The sequence below is a fragment of the Garra rufa genome, chromosome 5 (assembly GCF_049309525.1).
Source record: "Garra rufa chromosome 5, GarRuf1.0, whole genome shotgun sequence".
Taxonomy (NCBI): domain Eukaryota; kingdom Metazoa; phylum Chordata; class Actinopteri; order Cypriniformes; family Cyprinidae; genus Garra; species Garra rufa.
In genome coordinates this window covers 9,325,149-9,348,535 of record NC_133365.1, presented here as the reverse complement: position 1 = coordinate 9,348,535, position 23,387 = coordinate 9,325,149, and the positions used below count along the sequence as shown (strand labels likewise).

At 37.8% G+C, this 23,387-nt stretch overlaps 2 protein-coding genes across 4 annotated transcripts; one reads left to right on the top strand and one right to left on the bottom strand.

The window, feature by feature from the left end:
• The first annotated feature begins 78 nt into the window (after positions 1-78).
• On the top strand, positions 79-20,241 carry smyd1a (SET and MYND domain containing 1a). Its single transcript, XM_073839408.1, has 10 exons — positions 79-352; positions 8,511-8,687; positions 9,714-9,927; positions 9,997-10,127; positions 10,245-10,283; positions 12,471-12,666; positions 14,621-14,713; positions 14,995-15,158; positions 17,912-18,080; positions 20,052-20,241. Exons 1-10 carry the CDS (start codon positions 216-218, stop codon positions 20,184-20,186), a joined length of 1,455 nt encoding a protein of 484 aa, XP_073695509.1. The 5' UTR covers positions 79-215; the 3' UTR covers positions 20,187-20,241.
• fabp1a (fatty acid binding protein 1a, liver) lies at positions 19,342-22,588 on the bottom strand. 3 transcript variants are annotated; one of them, XM_073839409.1, is made up of 6 exons: positions 22,503-22,588; positions 22,279-22,351; positions 22,013-22,185; positions 20,440-20,529; positions 20,299-20,358; positions 19,342-20,157 (listed from the first exon to the last, which is right to left on the bottom strand). In XM_073839409.1, exons 2-5 carry the CDS (start codon positions 22,343-22,345, stop codon positions 20,305-20,307), a joined length of 384 nt encoding a protein of 127 aa, XP_073695510.1. In that variant the 5' UTR covers positions 22,346-22,351; positions 22,503-22,588; the 3' UTR covers positions 19,342-20,157; positions 20,299-20,304. The 3 variants fall into 3 exon arrangements, with proteins under 3 accessions (XP_073695510.1, XP_073695512.1, XP_073695513.1); XM_073839411.1 differs by having other exon boundaries at positions 22,491-22,553; XM_073839412.1 differs by lacking the exon at positions 22,503-22,588 and having other exon boundaries at positions 20,299-20,529.
• Between the last annotated feature and the right edge of the window lie 799 nt (positions 22,589-23,387).

Sequence of the window (23,387 nt, the reverse complement as noted above, 5' to 3'; positions counted from 1 at the left end):
AGACTAAAATACTCCAGGGGCTCCAACCACGTTCTCTAGGTTCGCTTGCTTCATGCCAGTAACAGAGCTTCTCCTCACTGTATCTGCTGTTTGACAGCAGGAAAGGAGCAGCTCTATTTTTAGCTGTGCTGTGGGGAGTGGACAGGGTGGATGGGAAGGTAAGCGCTGGGAAAGGCAGTTCCCTCCTCAGCCGTAGCGGACAACAGTCTGTCACCATGACCGTGGAAAAGATGGATCCCGTGGAAGTGTTTGCAGCTGGGGAGAAAGGCCGTGGCCTCCGCGTCACCAAGGAGATGAAAGCCGGAGAAGTTGTGTTTGCTGAAGCCAGCTTCGCTGCGGTTGTGTTTGACAGGTAAGATCAGGGTTTGGACAACTAGCTGTGAGTTGACTTACCTGGTCAAGAATGGCTTGCTTTGGGAAGAGAAGAACTAAGCTGAAGGTTGTGGATCCTGACCTGTTGACATCTCAATGAATTATGGATGAATGAAGGATGTTATCTCAAATATGACTTGATTTAGAGAGATCATATCGGATAACTTGCTGTTTTCCAAGTGTAATTGTACTGTAATAAAAATAAAACACCCTGTTTTTGGTTATTTTGCTTGTTGGACTTGAGTTTTGCTGGCAGCACTCTCAGAAACAAGGTACAAAGCTGTCACTGGGGCTGTACCTTTTCAAAAGGTACACCTTTGTACATTTTACATACTATTATGTACACCTCAGTAACTGATATGTACATTTAAGATACCAATGTGGACCCTTTAGGTACAAAGGTCAGCTTTTGTAACTTTTTCTGAGAGTGTGGCAACTTTAAATAGATTTATCTGCAGAAAATAATTGTTTGGGCTTGTATTAGATTTCACAATATTATAAAACGTTTTTGTACGTCATCAGTCCAGACAAATCTATATTGGAATTGGTGTTTAAATGGAGAACAGGGTTTAGTATGTACATATTCTGCAGGTTAAGTATGTGAGAGCTCAGATTACCGAGCGGCCAATGTGTCTGAGTCAGGATCAGTTGTGCTAAATGGCGTAATATGCTGAAAAATGGGCTTTCACATTGTGCCTTGTGAGTAAATATTCTGTAGACTGAAGGGTTCCCTACATTATTTCTCTTCAGGTGTTGCTTATGTAAATGTTTAAAGTCTGTCTTCCGTTATTCTGAAGAGATTCGTTGTGCACGGAGTCACCAGAAGAGAATGTAAAAACATTCATGATTAATCAGTATTTTTTATTTTTCCTCATTGCCATATTTTCATTTCTCTATATTGTTTTTGAAATGCATCTGAGCCTGTTCGACACATTTTATTTTGGGCTTTTTCCCCAGGACTGTGTTATGTTTAGTATCATCACTATCATGTAGTTTTTGTGTACTTGCAGATGTTAAGTGCTAAACGGTGTTCCAGATTCCACTCTCATGTGACAAGATCACAGTTTCACCTCCATAAAAAGTCAAGAGCCGATGCAGAAAACTGCACTCAACCCTTTGAGCTTCTGTAAACACAAACATATTTCCATGAGCGTCTGGATGAAGCCGGAACAAATGACAACAAAGAGTTAACCTGGATGTCATGTCTGCTTACTGTAGGCTGACTCTGAAAGGGGGAGGCGATGGTGCGTGACATCAGTGTTCAGTAATCTCATCCTAAAATAGAAAATTATGTAAATCACATGAAGCATTATTTCAAAGCGTGCAAGGTGACACCAGAAGACTAAGTTCAAATATATCTTAACTGGTCTAAAGGACATAACCTGCAGAGTAGAATCACCTCAGTTCATTAGCTAAAATGTGTTTATACCTTTGTACACACAGTGTGTTCCTTAATCAGTTACTAATCAAAAATAGCATGAAAATGACTGAATACTGCATACAATCTGTCAATCACATTACCCATTTTTAGAGATATAAATTTATCACACAAGTCAAGCATCCAGATGGTCTTTTATTTGATCCTTTGGGATAAGATTTGAGTTTAACGTTGCCCATATAAAGAACATTTATATAAAGATCCCTCTGAGAGTTATCTGCCTGTCTGATTCACATGTGTCTGAGTGGTGGGATCGTAAAAACAACCAAAGACTATATTAACAGCCACATACAACAGAACTGTGAGGATAAAGGATGCGTACTGGAAAAAAATATTAAAATACAGACATCAAAAGCTTGTAGTTGAGTCTAATTTTTCTGCACAAATAAATGTATATCAGGGCCAGAAAGGAACATTTACATTAAGGAAAATTTGCCCCCTGTAACTGATTTCCCAGGGGCATTTTTTACATTTGTGAGGGCAATTTTTTCACCACCTTAATAAAATGTCTTAAATTTAACAAATTACTTCAATCAGTCAAAATATTTTAAGATGTTCCCCTTAAATTTGTGTGGCATTTTTGCCACAGTCGTAATCATAATTATTCAACCCCCCTAGAGACTACAGTACTTCACAAACACAAGCTTTTCTGAAGATTCTGGACTTCTGGACAGTTATTGCAATAAAAATGTATGCCAGTGACCTTTAATTTGAAAATGTTCTCGCTGTTGGCCATCTGTTCAGACTGTTTCCTCACCCCAGGGTACATCTTTGGGACTCTACAAAGGACAAGCAGTTTGAAGAATGGATGAATAAATGTATTACATGATGACACTGTGGCGAACTAAGGCACCTGTTTTTGACGGCAAGTTATAGTTATAGTTATGATGCCCAATTAAGATGTCCACATTTAGGGCATGTGAGTGTGGAGCTGTGGGAGAGATGTTGTTGGACCTGTCTATTGGTGTCTGCAAAGACGCCATACAGCTCAGTTCTGGAATCACTGGTTTTCTCATTTTTCATCCTTCAGTTTAAAGCAGTGGTCTTCAACCCTGCTCCTGTAGACCCTGATCCAACATACCCAAACCTGTGAATCAAGGTCTTCAGACTTTCTTGAAAATTACAAGCAGGTATGTTGAAGCAGGATTTGAAATAAACTGGGCAGGACAGTGGATCTCCCGCAGCAGGGCTGAAGACCTCTGGGTTAAAGGACTAGTAATCAGCAATGACAAAGAAGGCCAGCGTTGGTCAAGAGGGACCAGTAATCAGCATACTGACACTCATGAGTCCTTCATATGAGAGTTTTTGTTGTGACTGGCACATGGCAGATGTAGAAGAGCATCCTGCTTAAATATGAGATAGATTCAAATTAACTTGGTCAACATGCAACTGCCCTCTAGTTCGAGACATGCTGGGAGAGAGGATCCAACACTACCATAACCCTACGGAGGATAAGTGGAAATGAATGAGTGGATGGATTAACATGGTTACAGCTGCCAGAAAGAGACTGAACATTACAGGAGCCGGTACACATCACTGTTTAACCTCATCTCAATGCCAGTCCCATCCACCACCAATTGTTGCACTGTATAAGCACTTTGGGATAAGCACTTTGTATAATTCTTTATTCTGCTTCCAGGCCTATTCATGAATCTGGTGGTATAGAACAAAGATCATGCTAGAGTTTTTTTGTGAACCTGCCCTTAGATTTAGAAAAGGAAGGACCTTTTCAATGATGTATTGGGCGACATGGAGGATCGTGCCTCTGATCAGTACTTTGCCTTCTACTGGCAGCACTGAAATGCCATGATTCCTTTAGCAGGTTCAATGGAACTCTTGTCTCTTTTATAATATTTTCTCTCTTTTATTACTGGGACGGCTCCATCTTTCATTATCAAATGATTGTACAAATCCAGTGTCGGCCTTGTTTATCAAACATTCGTCACTGAAATAATGGGTACAACCAAACAGACTTGCAGAATTCCGTTGCTCCCCCCGGAAAAACAAACTGCATCCACTGTTCACGTAACGCTGGATTCTTTAGGAAGCTGAACAAAGTTATCTTTCCCTCACATCTTTGTAGACCAACCAATCTACCTCTTTAACAGTGTAAATAACTCAGAATGCATGAAATAACATTTAAGCTAAATTTGGAAGCCTCAATCTTTCCTGCTTTCTTGTTCGAGAGTCTTTTTACTGAGGCAAATATCCCAGTAGGGTTCAATCAAGCTCATGTACTTGAGGGAAATTCTGTAGGTGATTGAATATGCTTGAGTTTGAATGTTTCCTTTGGTTGTGGTGTTCAGCTCTGTGTCTTCCAATAACCTCGGAACGGAGTGTACTGCTTTGGTTCTGGAAAATTGCTGCCAAATTGCAGGAGAGCCTTCTGCATAAATGCAGGCCGGAGCCAGAATGCCAGTATCAGACCCTTACTGGGATCCAATATCATAAGCCAGAATCCCGGAACAGAGACAGACAGATCTGAAGCTGATGTGCAGCTTTTCGAAGAGTAGGCTACATTACTCATTGTGATGTCACCTTTCTTTATGGCATGGATTCCCAACCACATTACTGGAGCTCCCGAACACTGCATGTTTTCCATGTCTCCGTGGTTGGAAACCACTGCTATATAGTACTCTCTGGGATATGTGATAAATGAAAGTGGGAATGAACAAGATCATGCAATGCCAAAACAGTTATCAGAACATATCAGAGTTTGGGACTCTGAGTCCAAGGCCTCAAAAAGCCATTAGGTCAGAGGTGTACAATCCTGCTCCTGATGGGTCACTGTCCTACAGAGTTTAATTTCAACAGCTGCCTGGAAGTTATGTTTGATTAGGACCGAAGCTAAACTCTGCAGGAGATTTAACCTTTGACAGCAAAGCTCATTCCATACTGTCGACGTTGATCTTTCTAAAGGAGGATGTATTGCTCAACTTTAGATGTGTCTACATCAAGACTGTGATGTCTACATTGTGGTTGCAGCATGGGATGTGCGGTGGTGGGATCTTTTGTCATTGTGAGTGTATCCAGCAGAGTGTGTCGTTTCCATATAATGAGATTGTTTACTTTTTTGTCTGCACAGAAAAGGGATGCTAGGCCACTGAGGTAAATCTTTGAATAGGCAATTTTAGGTCACCATTTCTAGATCCCTCCCCTGTCAAGGAGAGAGCAGTGCACACCTTAAAAGGCACTGCTTAGTGATGAGAGTGCTGCTCCATCACATCCACACAATGAGAGTTACAATTCAAGACCTGCCTTGATCACCAGTGTCACCAATGGAAGTGATAACCTGTTTAAAGAGTCCTGGCAATACAGCTAGATTCCATGATTTAGGCACTAGGGCAAGAGATAAAGTGTTAGAACTGGGTGCCTGGGGGATAAAAGTCTCAGTGTCAGATCCCAGTCTGTCATGCCTTCCTCTCACATGCTCCTAACACAGCCCTGCCAATAAGGACAGGTGTTCTGATGTAATGAAGTTCTGTCCTTCTGCTTTTGTTTGATTTTGTGGACTTTTAGTGTGTTGTTTAGTTCATCTTCCTGTTTCCCCTTGTTACCCCCTAACTGTGTGCATCTGTGATTTGTTTGTTCCTTAGCCACAGTGTGTTCAAGTCCTTGTATTTCTGTTGTTCATTTATCAGGTCTTGTCCATTTCTGGTTGGTTCTCCAGTGAGCTGGGTTCTTGTTTCTTGTTCCTTGATTCTTGGTTTTCTAGTTTCTTGAACAACATAAACAAGAGCACAAGGACACAGCTAGACTTTTTGATGGTGCCCCACAGTTTGTTTTTATAGTAATTGCATTATATCAGGGGAAATAAGGACTTCTCATGATGTGACCATTGTGGTGGATTTGTAAGTTTAATAAAAACTGAATGTGCATGTAGGTTAAATATTGCCTTTAAAACCACATTTATTTCTAAGGGACCACCATGAAACATATAGGGTTCTAATTTAAGAACAGTATGTCAAGACTCAGTGCTATGTAATATGTCATATGTCCAGAGTCTTTGGGAAGGGTGAAAAAGTACACTCTGAGGCCCTGTCCCAAATCGCACCCTAAACCCTCTGTGTCCAAACTTTCATGACATAATGCCACTTTGACTGCCAGGTAGAAGTCTAAGTGTGGGCTCGGCCGAAGTGCTGCAATAAAATGACGAATGTCATGTGCAGATCCATTGTAAGTCTGCAAAACCGCAAGTGCATGTGAAGTGTGCTATTTGGGAAGGGGCCTAAGTCTCAGGCATAGGCAAGTTAAATAATGAAGCTGAGATCAATTCATTCAAGGACGAAGCCTGAGTTGGTTTTGAGAAAAGAGTCAGAAGAGAGTTGAGTCTGAGTCTAGACAAAGGATCTGAGCAATTCAGATTGTGTAAATAAAAATACTTTTTTTGAGGGGTGAATGGAGCCTTTCACATCAGTGTTCAAAGTTCATGCAGACACAGTAGCACAGAGTGGATCACAGACCACAAAATGTATCTGCAGCATTGTAGTACTTGAGACTGTAATCCAAGGCTAAGTTCAAGTCAAGACAGTGTCCAAAAACTCTGAAGTCCATTACAAGATCAAGCTGCGAAAATATGGTCTTGGACTCAAGACTCGAGATGGAAATCCATTACTACAACACAGGAAATTATAGATCCTGTAAATTCCATCCACTCCTTGTCAGGCAAAAACAATATAAATTAACACTTCATAAGTGTTAGACTGCATGCCTTGTATTTATATACTTATGTACACATGGAAAAGCCAGATGCTCATTAGGGCTAATTGAATTTCCCAATATTTCATGCCAAATGATACATTAATCATCCACTGTGATTCCAGATTTAGAATATCTGATGGCAGTAATTTAATAGCAACTATTGGTGGAATCCCAAAAAACACAAGCTGATTTTACATGTGAAAAAACAGTGCCTTGCAAAAGTATTCATACCCCTTCATTTTTTTTCATTTTGTTATGGTGCTGCCTGATGTTAAACTGTTTTAAATAAATTTTTTGACAAAGCAATGGCAGAATTTTCACAACTTCATACATTTTTATATAAAAAAACGGAAATAAGTACATTGCATAATTACCCTTAACTCAGTATACTCAGTTTACAGTCTCATGTCTTTTTGGGTATAATGCAACAAGATTTGCGCATCAACATTTGACAATTATTCCCAATACTTTGCCTCACCTCTTCACATCTCAAGCTCTGTCAGCTTGGATGGGGTCTGGCAGACATTTTCAGGTTTCTCCAGCAATGTTATATTTTGTTCAATCCCAGGCTCTGGCTGGGCCACTCAAGGACATTCACAGGGTTATCTATAAGCCACTCTTGCTGTGTGTCATTGTCCTGTTGGAAGGTGAATCTTTTGCTCAGTCTGAGGTTCTAATTGCTCTGGACTGGGTTTTCATTAAGGGTATCTCTATACTTTGGTGCATTATCTCTATACTTTTGGAGCTTTACTTCTACTCTGACGAGTCCCTCAGTCCCTATGCTGAAAGCCAGCCTCACAGCATGAGACTGCTACCAGCATACTTTACTTTTGGGATGGTGCTCTACAGGTGATGAGCAGTGCTTGGTTTCCTTCAAACATGATGCTTGCAATTGAGGTTCTTCAGACCAAAGAATCTTGTTTCTCACAGTCTGATGGTCTTTTAGGTGCTTTTTCGCAAATTCCAAGTGTGTTTTCATGTGTCTTCACTAAGGAGAGGGTTGATTCTTGTCACACCACCATAAAGCCCAGATCAATGGAGTGTTGCAGTGATGTTTGTCCTTCTGTAAGTTTCTCCTATCTCCACATATGATCATGGGGCTCAACTAGAGTGAGCATCATGTTCTTAGTCACCACTTTAACCAAAGCTCTTCTCCATGAATTGCTCAATTTGTCCAGGAGGCCAGCTCTAGGAAGAGTCCTGGTTGTTTCAAACTTCTTCCATTAAAAGTAATGGAGACTACATGCTTCTGTGAACCTTCAATGCAGCAGAATTTTTTTCTGAACCCTTCCCTAGATGTGTTGCTTGATGCAGTCCTGTCTTTGATCTCTACACGCAGTTTCTTTTCTTTTTTTTACCTAAGGGCTTGGTTTTTGCTCTGATATGCATTTTCCGCTGTTAAACGTTATTTAGACGTTTGTGCCATTCCAAATCATACCCATTCAATTGAATTTGCCACAGGTTAACGTCACTCGAAGTGTAAAAACATCTACTAGCAATATGAATGCTCCTTAGCTGTCCCAGATAAGAGTATGAATACTTATGCAATGGAATCATGTAAGTTTTTAATTTTTAATAAATTTGCAAAGATGTTAAAAACTTGTTTTTAGCTTTGTCATTATGGTGTATGGTGTGTAGATTGATGAGGGAAAAAGATAATTTAAAGCAGTTTAACATGAGGCAGCAATGAAGGGGTATGAATGCTTTCGCAAGGCCCTGTAGATGCGGTTCTCAGATGTCAAAAGTATTACAATATTCACTGACATGGACCTCCTATATTATTTTGTAAACACCCCCACTGTTTGTGCATATACACTCACAGATAGCATAAATGCATCCCATCAACACCCGCTTGCAACATGCGCTTCACAAAAACTGCACTGAATGTAATAGTGGTCGTAATGAACAGCCCTGTGCTTGACATGGTATGAACAAAGGGCACATAATATGTTTTCAGTGAGGATGCTACTAAAGCAGGTCTGTATATGTTGTCTGTCAGTCTCTCTCTGCAGGTGTGTCACAGCTGTTTCCGGCGGCAGGCGAACCCTCACCGCTGCGCCCAGTGCAAATTTGCCCACTACTGCGACCGCACGTGCCAGCGTGCTGCATGGGAGGAGCACAAGCAAGAATGTTCTGCCATTAAAAAGATAGGAAAAGCTCCTAATGAGAATGTGCGGTGAGTCATTTGATCTCAGACTGACCTCGTCTCATTAATTACTGTGATCATGCTGAAACAATGCAGCACTTTAGTGTTTGTATTAGAGTTAGTAATGATAAATATTAGTGGTGGGCCGTTATCGGCGTTAACTTGCTGCGTTAACGTGAGACTCTTATCGCGCGATAAAAAAAAATATCGCCGTTAATCTATTCTCAAAGTTGGGTTGGGAGCTGGGTCTATACTACGCAAGCTATGATGACTTTCACCTTGATATTTTAGCGCGGATGACGTATACCTAGCCGAATTGCACTGTAGGGGGTGAGAACGAGTCTTCGAACCTGTGTGTATGTCTACTGTGAAATTACCACATCAAACGAGACGTGCTAACATTGACGCAGTTATGAAGCCGCCAGGTTTGCTTCAGAGCAGGGGCATTGCTAGACCCTTTTTACTGGGGCACGTGCCCCAGTGAAAATCTGCTGTGCCCCAGTAAAATCTCAAATTTGAGTTATAATTTACTTTGATAATCCCAAAATAAAGACATTAAACTATATGCAACAACTGAATTGACGCTTCTAAAAGCAACGCAGTTTAACCGAAGACTATGCACGCAGATATCCATGCCCGTGCGCGTCTGTGTATATAACTGCAGTGCATGCAGTGTAGGAATAGCTAGTTAATTGTGTTTGAAATGCAATTGTCAAGCAGTTTGTGATGCATTTTGGAAACAGGAGATGAGCCCCTGGTTTAATGCGCCACCTGGCTTGAGAAACCCATTCTCAAAAACTTACTTTAAGTCATTATTTGGGTAGCACACATATTCTGAATGCCTTCGGCAGAATTCAAATTAGCCATTTTAATCTAGATTAATTCCAAGATTACAGTGAGATTAATCTAGATAAAAAAATTAATCTATGCCCACCACTAATAAATACATTTTAGTGCTTGTGGCTGCAGCCACGTCTTATCCAAAGAAAACTAATCCTGAAATGTTCAGGATCAAATGTCACAAGTTTATTGCCGTTCAATGTTCTGACATTGCAGTCTGGTCGCTCGTATCCTGTGGCGTATTCAGAAGGACACGGCTTTGGTCTCCGACGCTCAGCTCACCACCCTTGACCTCCTGGAGGATCACCTGTCCAAAATGTCCCCCGAGGACCTGAAAGAGCTCAAAGTTGATGTGCAACACTTCTACAATTACTGGCCTAAAAAGAGCAAACCCGTTGGAGAGGACTATGTGTCACATCTCTTTGGCATGGTAGGCACTGCTTCGCTCGACTGCACATTTCTGAAACTCAGATGAAAACGGTGTTTCTCTCATCCTCAGATTAACTGCAATGGTTTCACTCTGAGCGATCAGAGGGGTCTTCAGGCGGTGGGCGTGGGTCTCTTTCCTAACCTGTGTTTGGTCAATCATGACTGCTGGCCCAACTGTACCGTCATTCTCAATCCCGGCAAGTGAGTAGATCAGAATTCAGTAAGAACAGAACCTTCTGTGAAATCTTACTAAATCACACAAATAATATAAATTGTAAATCCAGATGTAAATGTCTGGTTTGTGTTTCTCTCTTGCAGTCAGACGGCTCTGGATCCTTTATTTCACTCCAAGAGAAGGTGGGTCAGTCTGATATACACTAACATCTGGCCTTTGACCCCTGGCTTACTGACAGCATCATTTCCATGTCATGTGCTTAAAAATTCTGTCATTATTCACACATGTCATTCCAAACCTGGAAGAATTTCTTTTTCTTTTCCATGCAATTACAGTGACTACTGGAACTTTAATGTTTCGTTAAAGTTTAAATCTTAAATTTGATGAAATTTTTTGTCATTTTGAGTGTTTGACTATCCCAGACATAATTTACTTTCACCATATGGAAAAGAGAAGGCATGGTTCAAAAAGTTAAACATTTTGTGTTCACCTCAGTTTTATTTTAGTATCATTGATATACTTTATATTAACATCATTTATATTTTGTCTGTTTTCACTTTAATTTTTAATTAATGTTTTAGTTTTTGTTTTGTGCATCTGTCATGATTTTTTATTTACTATTTACTATTATTATGTTTTTTTATTTGTTTGTTTTGATCCAAGTTACACATATTTTTTCATAGTTTTAGTTAATGATAGTTAACATCTCCCTTGCAGAATCTGCAAAATGTTAATCATTTTAGCAAAATAAGAGGGATTGTACAAAGTGCATGTTATTGTTTATTTAGTACTGACCTGAATAAGATATTTTACATGAAAGATGTTTACATATAGTCCACAAGAGAAATTAAAAGTTGAATTTATAAAAATTACCCCATTCAAAAGTTTACATCCCCTTGATTCTTAATACTGTATTCTTACCTGAATGATCCACTGTATGATTTTGAGATCCATCTTTTCACACAGAGGACAACTGTGGGACTCATATGCAACTATTACAGAAGGTTCGAATGCTCACTGATGCTCCAGGAAAAAAAAAAACGATGCATTAGGAGGCGGGGGTGAAAACTTGTGAACAGAAAGGAGATGTGTACATTTTTCTTATTTTGCCTAAATATCATATATTTTTATTTAGTACTGCCCTTCAGAGGCTTACATGTTTCCCAGAAGACAAAATAAGTTAAATTTACCCTGATCTTCAAATTCTGTTCAAAAGTTTTCACCCCTGAAAATGGGGCGAAATGGCTTTGGGGGAGCATGGCTTTTTCTTCCGGAGCATCGGTGAGCGTTTGAACCTTCTGTAATAGTCCCTCAGTTGTCCTCAGTGTGAAAAGATGGATCTCAAAATCATACAGTCATTGTTGGAAAGGGTTCAAATACACAAAAATGCTGGAAAACCAAACAATTTGTGGGACCTAAAGGATTTTTCTGAAGAACAGCAGGCAGTGTAACTGTTCAGGACAAACAAGGGACTCATGAACAACTATCACTAAACAAAAAAACACAGCTGTGGATCATTCAGGTAACAACACACTATTAAGGATCAAGTGTATGTAAACTTTTGAGCATTTGTCATTTTTATAAATTCAACCATTATTTTCTCTTGTGGACTATATGTAAATGTCTTTTATGTGAAATATCTTATTCCGGTCAGTACTAAATTTAACAATAACATGCATTTTGTACAATCCCTCTTATTTTGGTCAAATAATTGACATTTTGCTGATTCTAAAAAGGGGGATGTAAACTTTTGACCTCAACTATAGTAACCCTGGTTCAACTTCAGATGCAAAAAGTCAACTATTTGATAACAGCTTAGAAAAAAGAAATGCTAAAATTGTTAATAGTTAAGTACTATGACCTAACACAAATGTACTATTGCTCACTGCTACAAAATGTTTGGTCATAATGCATTAACTAATGTTAATATATAACTTGAAATGTTAATGTTAAAAATTTACATTCATCTGGATAAAAAGTGTCACCAGCTATTCTTCAAAGTGCAGAAAACACTGAAAAAATAAGAACAAGAGATGCTCACGTTTAGTAAATATGTAAAAAAGCTCCAGTCATTCTTATCAAATCCAGTCTAGTTAATAAAGAGAAGAAGGACTTAGTCATCATGTACTGTCACATGTTGCGTTGAGATTCGCTCTAGGGTTCTTACTCGCTGTCTTCATCATAAAGTAATTTTGATTTGATTTAGCATGGTGTTGCATGTGAGCTGCAAAAATAGCTTTTTAGGTTTGCTCATATTTTTACTAACACAACAAGTGCATTGTTTATTTATTTTTATGATTCCTCACTTGTGTGAGACTGAATAGATGTTGAAGAGAATTGTTCTCTCTGTGACTCTGGGAATGAGCCAGGATTGAGCTGAGGGCTCTGGGGAATATCCCTGAAGGAGAAGAGCTGACCGTCAGCTATGTGGACTTCCTGAACGTGTCCAAAGAGCGCCAGCGGCTGCTCAAGCAGCAGTATTACTTCGACTGCAAGTGTGAGCACTGCACCAAGGGCATCAAAGACGACCTGATGACGGCTGTCAAAGACACCGAAGGACACAAGGTTCATATCAACCTCCAAATCTGTACTATAGTAAAATATATAGAAACACTGGTGTTCTGAAAATTCATCAGACTATTTTAATTCTCTAGCTGAGTCTAAAGGAGTTTGCACAGGCTATTTGGAGTTTGTATATGGGCCATTCTACAGTCAGAGTTGGAAAAAATGTCTTTGTATGTATGCAAATTGTCCAATATCCAAGGTCCACATTTACACTGCAAAAAATGCTTTTCTAGCTTAGATTTTTCGTCTTGTTTCCAGCCAAAATATCTAAAAATTCTTAAATCAAGAAGGATTTTCTAGACAAGTAAAAATTATTTTCTTGTTTTCAGAAAAAACTAGTCAAAATTAAGTGAGTTTTTGCTTAGAACAAGCAAAATAATCTGCCAATGGGGTAAGAAAAAAAAAATCTTATTTCAAACAGAAAACAAGATTATTTTTCTTACCCCATTGGCAGATTATTTTGCTTGTTTCAAGCAAAAATGCATTTAATTTTGACCCTTTTTTCTGAAAACTTCTTCTCGATTTACGAATTTTTAGATATTTTGGCTGAAAAGAAGACAAAAAGTCTAAGCTAGAAAAGCATTTTTTGCAGTGATATAGTAACTGTGCACTTAATTGTAATTGTTATTTTCAGAACGTTTTGGAATATTTGCCCTCTCCCCAAATTTGCCACTACCGAAACACAGTAATATATGATTTAATAAGAAGAGTCATATTGACCTGTTCATTTTTGCTTGCATCTTCCTTGTAAATATATACTTTTTTTATTTTATAAAAAAAGGTTTCAAAGGTAAATCAATAACAATTACAATTTAGCAATATTTCAAGTGTGATTTATGAGATTTGTTGTATTTTGAATCCAGTTTTTCTTTGCAAAAGGCAAAAAGTTGATCATACTGATTTCAAATTTAAGGATTCATTAGTTTGAATATACATTAAACCAAACACTATCATAGTTGATAATTCAGTATGCTTTATTTTTGACAAAAATCCCATGTTTCGGTAGTGACAGTAATGCTTTGGTAGCGACCACATCACATTACAGAATTTTAACCCACATACTAAAACATAGTAAAATACTAAAAAATTGCCTTACTGTGCTAAAATGTTGTTCCCTTTAGTCACTACTCAAACAATGATTACATGTTTTGGTCATGACAATTTTAGATATTTTTGAACCTAGCTCAAAGATGTTAATCAGCACATGGTTAGCTAGCACAGTTCTGAACAGTTGTATACATATAAAAACTAAATGTTATGGAAAAACGCCCAAAAAAGAGTGTTTAGTTATAGAAAAATGTTCAATAGTGACATTCTTTTACACACAGATTTTTGAACACATTTACCTCAAAATGATGGAGCCTACCTACTCAACCATGTAGCTATGAGAAAGAGGGAAACAGGAATATTTCCTCATCATAAATGTAGGGGTGTAGAAAAAATCAGTCTCAACCAATGGACTAAAACATACACTGTTTCGGTAGTGGCATGAAAATGCGGCACACATTTTTTTACACAAACAAGTTTCACAATTTACACAGATTTTTTTTTTTTTTAATCAAAAATATATTTTTAAAAACAAAATGCAAACATTATTTCAATATCATTTTCGTAAATTGAAATTTAGGGGTTAAGATTCGGGACAGCCACCTACCTATTCCATGTACCCCCTAAATGATGATTTTATATATATTAAACTTACTGATATTTTAAATATTATTGTGGGTTTCGATAGAGCTTAATAAACAATTAAGATTTAAACGCTTACATGTTTTTTAAATTAGCTTTTTTTTTTTTTTTGTGGGACAGCAGTTTGCACCAATTCTGTAGAATAGCCCGTATAGATGAGAGAGCGCCTCTTTGCGAGAGGGAATGATAATACAGTCATGCAAGAAAGTTTAGATGTCTGACCTTGAATGTGAAGTTATAATGAAGTTTGTCTGCCTGTCTGCAGCCGTCTGCCGATATGGTGAAGGGGGTGACAGATTTCAGTCTTCAGGCTCTGGTTAAGATCGAAGAGGCTCGTACTGAAGGAAATTTCAGTGAGGTGAGTCTAACGATTCCACCCTTAGGCCTACTTAACAGAAAGAGCTAAAACTGAATCACTTTTCGTTTACTGGCAAATAAAGATCCAAACAGCTTTTCTATACATCAGCAATGAGCTTTTTATATAATGTAATGTTATTTGCTTTTAGACAAACGTTTACTGAACAAAACAGGTTGAAACCATGGTTTTCGATTAGAACATAAAACGCTTTTGAATAAATGACTCGGTTGTGTCACTGAATGGTTTAGTCGGTGCTCATTATCGTCTGCTTGGTGCCGTAGGTGGTTAAGATCTGCCGCGAGTGTTTGGAGAAGCAGGAGCCAGTGTTTGGAGACACAAACCTGCATCTGCTGCGCGTCCTCAGCACCGCCAGCGAGGTTCTGTCCTTCATGCATAAGTTCACAGAGGCGGCGAGTTACGCTCAGCGCATGGTGGACGGATACAAGTGAGTCTGCTGATTTACTCTAAACCTCGTTAAAGGGCTACTCCACTTCCAGAATAAAAAATTCCTGATAATTTACTCACCCCCATGTCATCCAAGATATTCATGTCTTTCTTCCTTCAGTCGCAAAGAACTTACGTTATTTTGAGGAAAACATTCCAGGATTTTTCTCCATATTGTGGACTTCAATGGTGCTCAATGGATTGAAGGTAAATTCAGCTTCAAAGGGCTCTAAACATCCCAGCTGAGGAATAAGGGTCTTATATAGCTTAACAATCTGTAGTTTTCTTTCAAAAATTACTATATATGTGACCCGCCTGGACCACAAAACCAGTCTTAAGTCGCTGGGGTATATTTGTAGCAATAGCCAAAAATACATTGTATGTGTCAAAATTATAGATTGTTCTTTTATGCCAAAAATCATTAGGAAATTAAGTAAAGATCATGTTCCATTAAGATTTTTCGTAAAATTCCTATTATAAATATATCAAAATGTAATTTTTGATTAGTAATATGCATTGTTAAGAACTTAATTTGGACAACTTTAAAGGTGATTTTCTCAGTATTCTACCCTCAGATTCCAGATTTTCAAATAGATGTATTTCGACCAAATATTGTCCTATCCTAATAAACCATACATCAATAGAAAGCTTATTTATTGAGCTTTCATATGTTGTATACATCTCAGTTTTGTAAAATTTTACCTTATGACTGGTTTTGTGGTCCAGGGTCACATATATACTTTCTAACCACAAATGCTCATCTTGTCTAGCTCTGCAATGCACATGAGTACTCTGTGCACTCCAGTTCAAAATTCAAAATCATCCTACATCATTGCAGAAGTACCAACCCAGTGTTTACAAAGAAGGGCAAACGCTCTTTACAAAAAAAAAGGTAAAACAGTGATGTAGGACGATTTCGAAGTTGGAGGAGAAAATGGCAACCCGTTATCCGTGTTTTTCCAAACTTCTACCCGTGAAAGTGCACCCAAACGGCAGTCAAACTTGTCACTTCTCACTGGTGAACTCGTACTACATCAATGTACTCCCAGTTCTGAACTCTGATGTAACATAGCCTGCGAAACAACAATGTCAACCCCTACGGGTGCGGTGTTTATGCAAGTAGTACATGGTGGAAAAATAGGACAATATAATGTTGCAATCAAATTAATAATAATATGTGACCCAGGACCACAAAACCAGTCTTAAGTCGCTGGGGTATATTTGTAGCAATAGCCAAAAATACATTGTATGGGTCAAAATTTTTGATTTTTCTTTTATGCCAAAAATCATTAGGAAATTAAGTAAAGATCATGTTCCATGACGATTTTTTTGTAAAATTCCTACTGTAAATATATCAAAATGTAATTTTTGATTAGTGATATGCATTGTTAAGAACCTAATTTGGACAACTTTAAAGGTGATTTTCTCAGTATTTATATTTTTTTGCACCCTCAGATTCCAGATTTTCAAATAGAAGTATCTCGACCAAATATTTCCTATCCTAACAAACCATACATCAATAGAAAGCTTATTTATTGAGCTTTCATATGATGTATACATCTCAGTTTTGTAAAATTTAACCTTATGACTGGTTTTGTGGTCCAGGGTCACATATAAAAATAATAAATGCACACAGGCAGTTTGGCGTGACTTGCCTGGAAAGCTACAAAGTCGTGAGCCATGGTTTGAAGTCGTAATTTTCGGGCTCAAACGCAGCATGAGATGGGAGTTTTTTGACATGCCCTAACGGTCTTTAACCAGAGTGCACAGAGTACACATGACATTGCAGAGCTAGATAAGATGAGCATTTGAGGTTAAAAAGTATATAAATTGTTTTAGAAAAAAAACGTTTGTTTTGCTAGATAAGGCCGTTATTCTTTGGCTGGGATCGTGCAGAGCCCTTTGAAGCTGCACTGAAACTGCATTTTTAACACTGGTATTGTTCATTTGCGAGTCACACTTGTGTTGTTCGTGGTCAAAAGTGACTGAAACACCTGAAATTTCACTTTTTTTATTTTCAGTAAAATCTGTTTGTTCCATAACATTTTGTATTTTTGAGAGAATTTCATATTTATGCTATCATTATGATACATTTTTTATCTTATTGAAAGTAATTTAAAATATATATATAATTCTAAGATTTTTATATTACTTTTTCAATTATGGCAGTATTTCATGTTAAAATGGAGACAATGCCTTTAAAATCCAATATTTGAAGTCTGTGCCATCTCGTCAGAGTAAAAAAAGAAAAACATCTGCAATTCCATTGTGTTGCCATTAGATTCCTATATAGCTCTATATATAAAAGGCTTAGAAATTCTCTAGTTGTTTTTAGACATAAAGACTTGTTTTTATGAAGTTGTGGATTTGGATATACATTTAGACATTCTCAAAGACAATTTTTTGTGTAGGTTTAGATTTTTTCTATTTGATATATTGGTTTGAAATTTCAGTTTTTGCATTCATTTTTGCATTCATTCATAAAATGACCAAACAATACTAGAGGGTTAACCTCAAATCTATTGAGAACCATTGAAGTCCACTATATGGAAAGAAATCCTAAAATGTTTTCCTCAAAAAACATAATTTCCTTGCGACTGAAAAAAGAAAGACATGAACATCTTGGATGACATGGGGGTGAGTACATTATCAGGACATTTTTATTTTGGAAGTGGAGTAATTATTAAATTCCAGAGATTCTGAAATCACCCGAGCTCAAAATATGAGATCAGCTAGACTCTGTTCTGCTCTCAGGAAGCTTTATCACCCCAATAATGCCCAGCTGGGCATGGCCACCATGAGAGCAGGCGTCACACACTGGCACGCGGGCATGATTGAGGCTGCTCATGGGCTGATTTGTCAGGCCTACGGCATTCTCATGATCACACACGGAGCTCATCACCCCATCACCAAAGACCTGGAGGTAAAACACCCACCGCTACACCATCATCATCATCAGTGAAACACTGAATGTTACTGTGGTGAAGTCCACTTAGACGCCAGTCAGTGTGCTTATTATTAAAAACGCTTTAAAGCAACACGTTAAAGCGTTACCTTAAAATAATGTGTCCGAACTCGTGTCAGTGGTTCATAACAGGGTGAAACGGCACTTCCACATTCGCTTTGCGGCCCTCTATCGCCATAACAGCACTATGTAAGTTTGGGTCGTCGGGTAGCGGTTTTGTAGTTCAAATGAGACTTGCTTTACGGCAAAAATAAATAGCAAACAATGTCATTATTATGTTTTATTTCGTTTTCATACTTTCATAAAGTCATGCAACATACTCTACCTTGTCACTGGACATCGTTATTTCCAAAGCCGGTCCTGGATAGCCTCCAAACAAATAACGTGCATGTGACGCAACGGTAGGCTAAATTATTTACGACAGCAGTAATGGACAATTCCGCTTCCAACCTGTAGAGGGAGCAAAGTTCTTTGGTGTTGCTTTAAGTTTCTCCCATAACAGCTGAACTTTTGCGCTTTAAAAGGCTAATACAAGAGAGTAGAGATGCACTGAAATGAAAATTCTTGGCCGAAACCGAAAACCGAAAAAGAGGAAATTAAGGCCGAAAACCGAAAACACCGAAAGATTTATGCCAATTATTAGTACCATGTCATTTATGGCTATGACTGTGTACTAATCTTACTATCTTGCATAAATTAATGTTAAAGTTTCAAAGAATAAATCAGTTATATTAATTTAAACAATTATTATCAATTAAGTGTTATATTACTTAAATAACATATACATACATTTTACTGCCTTTGTTTAAATTGTTTACATTTTTATAACACATTATCTTGTGGATCCATCAATTCACATTTACAAGAGATGGACTTAGTAAACAGTAAAGGGTGCAATATTTTGACAAACTAAAGTTAATAAGTGGTAAAGATACATACAAGGTTAATGAAGATATTAGCTTAGTATTTTACCTACCTGACTGGAAATAATTAGAACAAACATGAATGTTGTCAAGATTCTTGGCCTGGAAATCCTGGTTCAGTTTGGCCAACCACAAACGCCTTTTGTTCCTCAGACCGGTTTTTCACTCTTCTCATTGATTTGTTTATAACTTTTGGCAGTCTATAGCACTCCGTTTTTCCCAGTCTGACCGATAAAGCCCAAAACATGAAAATAATTGACAATTTTTCAAAAAACATTTTCCCAAAGACAAAAACATTCGGACAAAGTAAAAGATTCTTTATTGTAAGGCCATATACTTTTTTTAATACACAAGCCAAAATGTTACTTAATGAACCACCAATATATTTTGGGGCATTTTACAACTTAATTGCAGCATAAACAAAAGCTAAATTATAATACAAAAGATGTATTTTCACTTAAAACAAAACTAAAAACATTTTGTGAGTCAGTGTTTAATTTAGTTTACTTACTATAGATTAAGGCAACTTCAGAAGACCTTAACGTTTGTCATGTCTTTTTAAAATATGCTTAATTTTTAATATTTATATCACTTTTTTTTTGAAAATGCAGTCAGTAAATCTAGACAGTGAAAGCATGATATTTTAATTTTAATAAAAGAACATGCATTAGTAGAGTTTCATATTAGAGCTAAAGTTTTTCTTTCTTTTTTTACCAAATGGAAATTTGACTTAAAATTTCTCTTTTTATTACTCCATAAATCAGAAAATACTGTCAACAGCCAGAAAAAAAAACACATTTTCACTGTGTATTTAGGAATAAAATCTTGTATAAATCAATGTGAATGATATATGAATACACTCCTCAGTAAAAGCCTTCAGAATATAGAAATAAAACAGTTTTGGATCATACTGATCTATCACAAAGATTGGATGTTTAATGCGAAGTACATAAGAATGGGTCTGTGAGCATTTCTTTGATCATGATTGTATGTGAATGTGTTTCAGTCGATGCGGACACAGACGGAGATGGAGCTGCGTTTGTTCAAGCAGAATGAGCTGGTCTATCACAACATGAGGGAGGCCATGCTCAGCGCCAAACCCATGATGCTCGCTGGAGAAGAAATTAAAACCACTTCGTAAACAAGCTCATCAAACGAGTCTGAATCTGCAGTGTAATAAAAGCATTTTCAGCAGATCTCGTTGTGCTGTTTTGATTGAATGCAGCTGAGATGTGCATGAGAACATCACCTACATCTGATCAGGAGATGCGTCTGCTGATCCTCTTGTAGACAATGCCGTCGAAGGTGAGGATCTGAAACGACACACGACAGCAGATGGGATTGAGCGTCAGGCGGTGTACAGTGATGTTGATGAAGATGATGATCAGTCTTACATTAATGATGGTGTCTTCATTCAGCTCTGTCACAGATTCGATCCCCTTCACACACACCGTCAGCTTATTCCCGTCCATGTGAACCACAGTCTGACACACACACACACACACACACACACACACACACACACACACACACACACAGACACAGTTTTAATAGCTCAACAATCTCACAACATAATGATGCTAATGCCAATAAATAAATACAGTTGAAGTCAAAAGTTTACATACACCTTGCAGAATCTGCAAAATGTTAATTATTTTACCAAAATAAGAGGGATCATGCAAAATGCATTTTATTTTGTATTTAGTACTGACCTGAAAAAGATATTCATCACATAAAAGATGTTTACATATAGTCCACAAGAGAAAATAATAGTTGAATTTATACAAATGACCCTGTTCAAAAGTTTACATACAGTTGTTTTTTTTATACTATGCTCTTACCTGAATGATCCACAGCTGTGGGGTGTTTACTGTCTAGTGATAGTTGTTCATGAGTCCCTTTTTGTCCTGAACAGTTGGACCTAAACTGCCTGTTGTTTCTTCAGAAAAATCCTTTAGGTCGCACACATTCTTTGGTTTTTCAGCATTTTTGTGTATTTGAACCCTTTTTAACTATGATGGTATGATTTTAAGAGATGCAACTATTACAGAAGATTCAGATGCTCACTGATGCTCCAGAAGGAAAAACGATGCTGAGGGGTGAAAACTTTCCGATTATGGTTCAATTTAAAAAAAATTTGTCTTCTGGGAAACATGTAATTATCTTCTGTAGCTTCTGGAGGGCAGTACTACATGAAAAAAATGTTTGGGCAAAATAAGAAAAAAAAATGTACACATCTCTATTCTGTTCAAAAGTTTTCAACCCTGTCTCAACAGTCCTTGTTGGAAAGGCTTCAAATACACAAAAATACTGAAAAAACAAAGAATTTGTGGGACCTAAAGCACTTTTCTAAAGAAAAGCGGACAGTTTAACTGTTCAGGACAAACAAGGGACTCATGAACAACTATCATTAAAAAAAACAGTTGTGGATCATTCAGGTAACAACACAGTGTTAGAATCAAGTGTATGTAAACTACATTGTAAGGGTCAAAATTATAATGTTTTCTTTTATGCCAAAAATCATTAGGATATTTAGTAAAGATAATGTTTTGTAAATTTCCTACCATAAATATATCAAAACTTAATTTTTGATTAGTAATGTGCATTGCTAAAAACTTCATCTGGACAATTTTAATATTTTTTGCACCCTCCGATTATAGATCTTCAAACAGCTGTGTCTCAGCCAAATATTGTCTTATCCTAACAAACAATGGAAACAATGGAAAGCTTATTAATCAGCTTTCATGTGATGTATACATCTTAATTTCAGACAAATCGACACTTATGACTGGTTTTGTGGTCCAGGGTCACATATACAAACAGAGAGAAACAGAGATTTTTAATGAAAGCTAATTCATTTATTCAGCATGAACACATTAAATTGATGAAAAGTAGTTAGGCAGCCCATAATTTTTTTTTCTTTTGATATTGTTGATGAGAACGTGAATTATGGTGGACTGATCTTACTTTAGCTTTTTCTCCAGTGAAGGTCTCCAGTTCACACTCTTCACCCACAGTAAATGAGTACAGGACAACTTTAGTTCCCGCCGTCACCGTCACTTTGAAGTCCTTTCCGTCCTGATGGATCTCTGAGATGCTCTTGATGTCTTTGCCTTTCTCGATCTCATCATCCGGCAGCCCTGCAGCAGAAAACACCTGAGAAAACCGCTCAGATGACAGTAGTGTGTTCTCACAAACACTGTAAAGATACAAATGTTCTTTTTTTCTATTACCAACAGCCTTCATGAACGGCTCGAAGTTCTCGTGTGACTCCAGCTGATATTTCCCACTGAAAGCCATCAGCAGCTGCAGACACAGATCAGCATCGTCATTCAATCACAGCTTATTACACACTTACTATACATCAAACCATGTCATCCTCATCACATGTAAGTGTAATGATTTGAAGCCTGATTTTATTCCAGTCATCAGCAATCAGACTGACTTTGAATCTCACCGTTGGTGCTTCTTCAGATCCGGTTCAGAAGACTCTGCAGAAATGCCGTGTTTGGCTTCGACAGCCTGGTTTCACTGCATTTGTGCTCAATAAGGGTTTGTTACATCAGACTTTAAACCTATCAATGCACAATAAGATTATACAAAGACTGATTATGATTAAACCTCTGTGAAAAAGCTTCTGTGTGGAATAAATGTCCAAAGGTTACAAATTTTTGAAATAAAGACATTTTCATCAGCTAATCATCTTCACACGACTCTCTGATAATGTTCCTCATCACTTCAGAATAAATGGGACACTGCTGTGTGGTTCTGTTGTCCTCCATCGCTATTTTATCTGTAGGATACTTTAAACACATTACTTACATTCACAAATCACTGCATCCAATACTGATATGAGTTTATTCTAATGTTGGTTCAGACAACATTACTAATGAGTCTGATGAATCTCATTTCTAAGTATCATGGATGAAGGAAACCAGCTCTGCTTATCACCTGCAGAGTACCATCCCAACAGTAAAGTGTGCTGGTAGCAGCCTCATGCTGTGGGGCTGTTTTTCAGCGGCAGGGACTGGGACACTGCTCAGGGTTGAGGGAAAGCTGAATGGAGCAAAGTACAGAGATATCCGCAATAAAAACCTGTTCCACAGTGCTTGGGACCTCAGACTGGGTCAGAGGTTCGCCTTCCAACAGGACAATGACCCTAAGCACACAGCCAAGGTAACCCTGCTGAAAAAAACAGCTAAAACCAGCCTAGGCTGGTTGGCTGGTTTTAGCTGGTTTAAGCTGGAAGTAGCTGGTTTTAGCTGGTCTCCCAGCCTGGCCAAGCTGGTCAAGCTGGTTTAAGCTGGTGGTTTTCCAGCCTGACCAGTCTGGCCAGGCTGGA